The sequence below is a fragment of the Aplysia californica genome, unplaced genomic scaffold, assembly GCF_000002075.1.
Source record: "Aplysia californica isolate F4 #8 unplaced genomic scaffold, AplCal3.0 scaffold00401, whole genome shotgun sequence".
NCBI lineage: Eukaryota > Metazoa > Mollusca > Gastropoda > Aplysiida > Aplysiidae > Aplysia > Aplysia californica.
In genome coordinates this window covers 504491-505916 of record NW_004797671.1, presented here as the reverse complement: position 1 = coordinate 505916, position 1426 = coordinate 504491, and the positions used below count along the sequence as shown (strand labels likewise).

General features: G+C 41.1%; 1 protein-coding gene across 1 annotated transcript in view; it reads right to left on the bottom strand.

The window, feature by feature from the left end:
* LOC101851209 (mucin-5AC) overlaps positions 1-1332 on the bottom strand; it is a gene marked incomplete in the record, with an annotated part of 36796 nt that extends 35464 nt beyond the window's left edge. Inside the window, 1 exon segment of the mRNA XM_013085728.2 lies at positions 1088-1332. Within this exon segment, the coding sequence (XP_012941182.1) occupies positions 1088-1174 (87 nt within the window).
* Between the last annotated feature and the right edge of the window lie 94 nt (positions 1333-1426).

Genomic DNA, 1426 nt, shown 5'->3' with positions numbered 1-1426 from the left:
GGATATTAACATGTTTTATGCACAGTAGAGTAAGCCTGATTCCCTGTTTGGACTTCTCTGCTGACACCAACCCCTTCGGGCTCATATGGATGCAGTAGTGAGCACCGTAAAGCCTTACTAACACTAACTCTAAATTTAGATACACCGGTAATATATATATAATATATAATATGCCTGTGGATCATACTATCTATAAATTTGCACAGACAGCTCGTTACTGCTATTGGTCTGTAATTGGATGGGTGTGTGTGGTCTTTGTTTGGTTTGGGTAAAGGAATATATATATATATATATGACTACAACTAGCTAGGTCTAGATCTAGATCTAGAACAGTCTGACCATGCAACAGGCGATAGGGCCTACAACAAACAAGAGATCTAGAATCTCGATCTAAATGTAGCCTATATTTAGAAGAATCTAGATATAGATCTAGATCTAGAAGTCTGCTTCTTCCCTCGACACTGTAAGTACAGTAAGGTAACAGAAGCCGGGAAAAGTAGAAAGTTAGAAAGTTATCATAAAAATGACACGCGTGGGCATTACAACGCACTTCTACAACACACTTTTACAACACACGTACACATGAGGGAAGCCAGGCATGCCAGTTTGTTGGCCCAGTTTATCAAGACGTCAAGACCTAGATATAGGCCTATCGACTGTGCCGCCCTGCATGACGGAAGTCACACTGACATTCTCAAAATGAGTAGTAAAAGAATGATTGATCGATTAAAGTATGAATTGAATATTATTTTTCAATTGTTTTTAACACAAGAACATTCATTGTTGAAATTTTACAGAGTAATTCGCTTTGATTTGAATTTTTTTAAAGGGAGAAATATAATTGAACAAAGCAAGCTGAATTGACATTTTAGAGGGACTAGAGAATCTCTACCTCTACACCACCAATTTATTTTTTTTAAACTTAAGTTACAACTACAGTGATGTAATTATGACAGTCATCAATACTCAAATAGTTAAATGAAATTGTGACAAACTGGGCCTGTAACAAACTGGACAGCCCCCCTTTCACAACACACGTAGGCCTACAGATCAACACACAGTGTCTGAGTTGTCGGGCCAAACTTACCACCTCATCAGCTGCAACTACAGGTGTGATAAGCAGGGAATTCACACACACAAACAGAACACAGAATGCTCGAACGTAATCCTTCATGGTTGAGGTTCGCCGGCCAAATCGCAAATGCGTCGTCGTTTTGGAGGGGACAGAGAGAGGAATGTGGAGGACTGCCGACTTGTAACCACCATAGTTTTACACTTCCTGGTGGGACTTTACACTTCAACTTCCATCGGCAGGCGAAAGAAAGGGGCAGGCGTGCGTGCAAGCGAGGCCTTGATCTGGGACCTAGAGAAGCCGCGAGGGATCCGTGTGTGTGTGTGTGTGTATGTGTGTTTGTGTGTGTGTGTC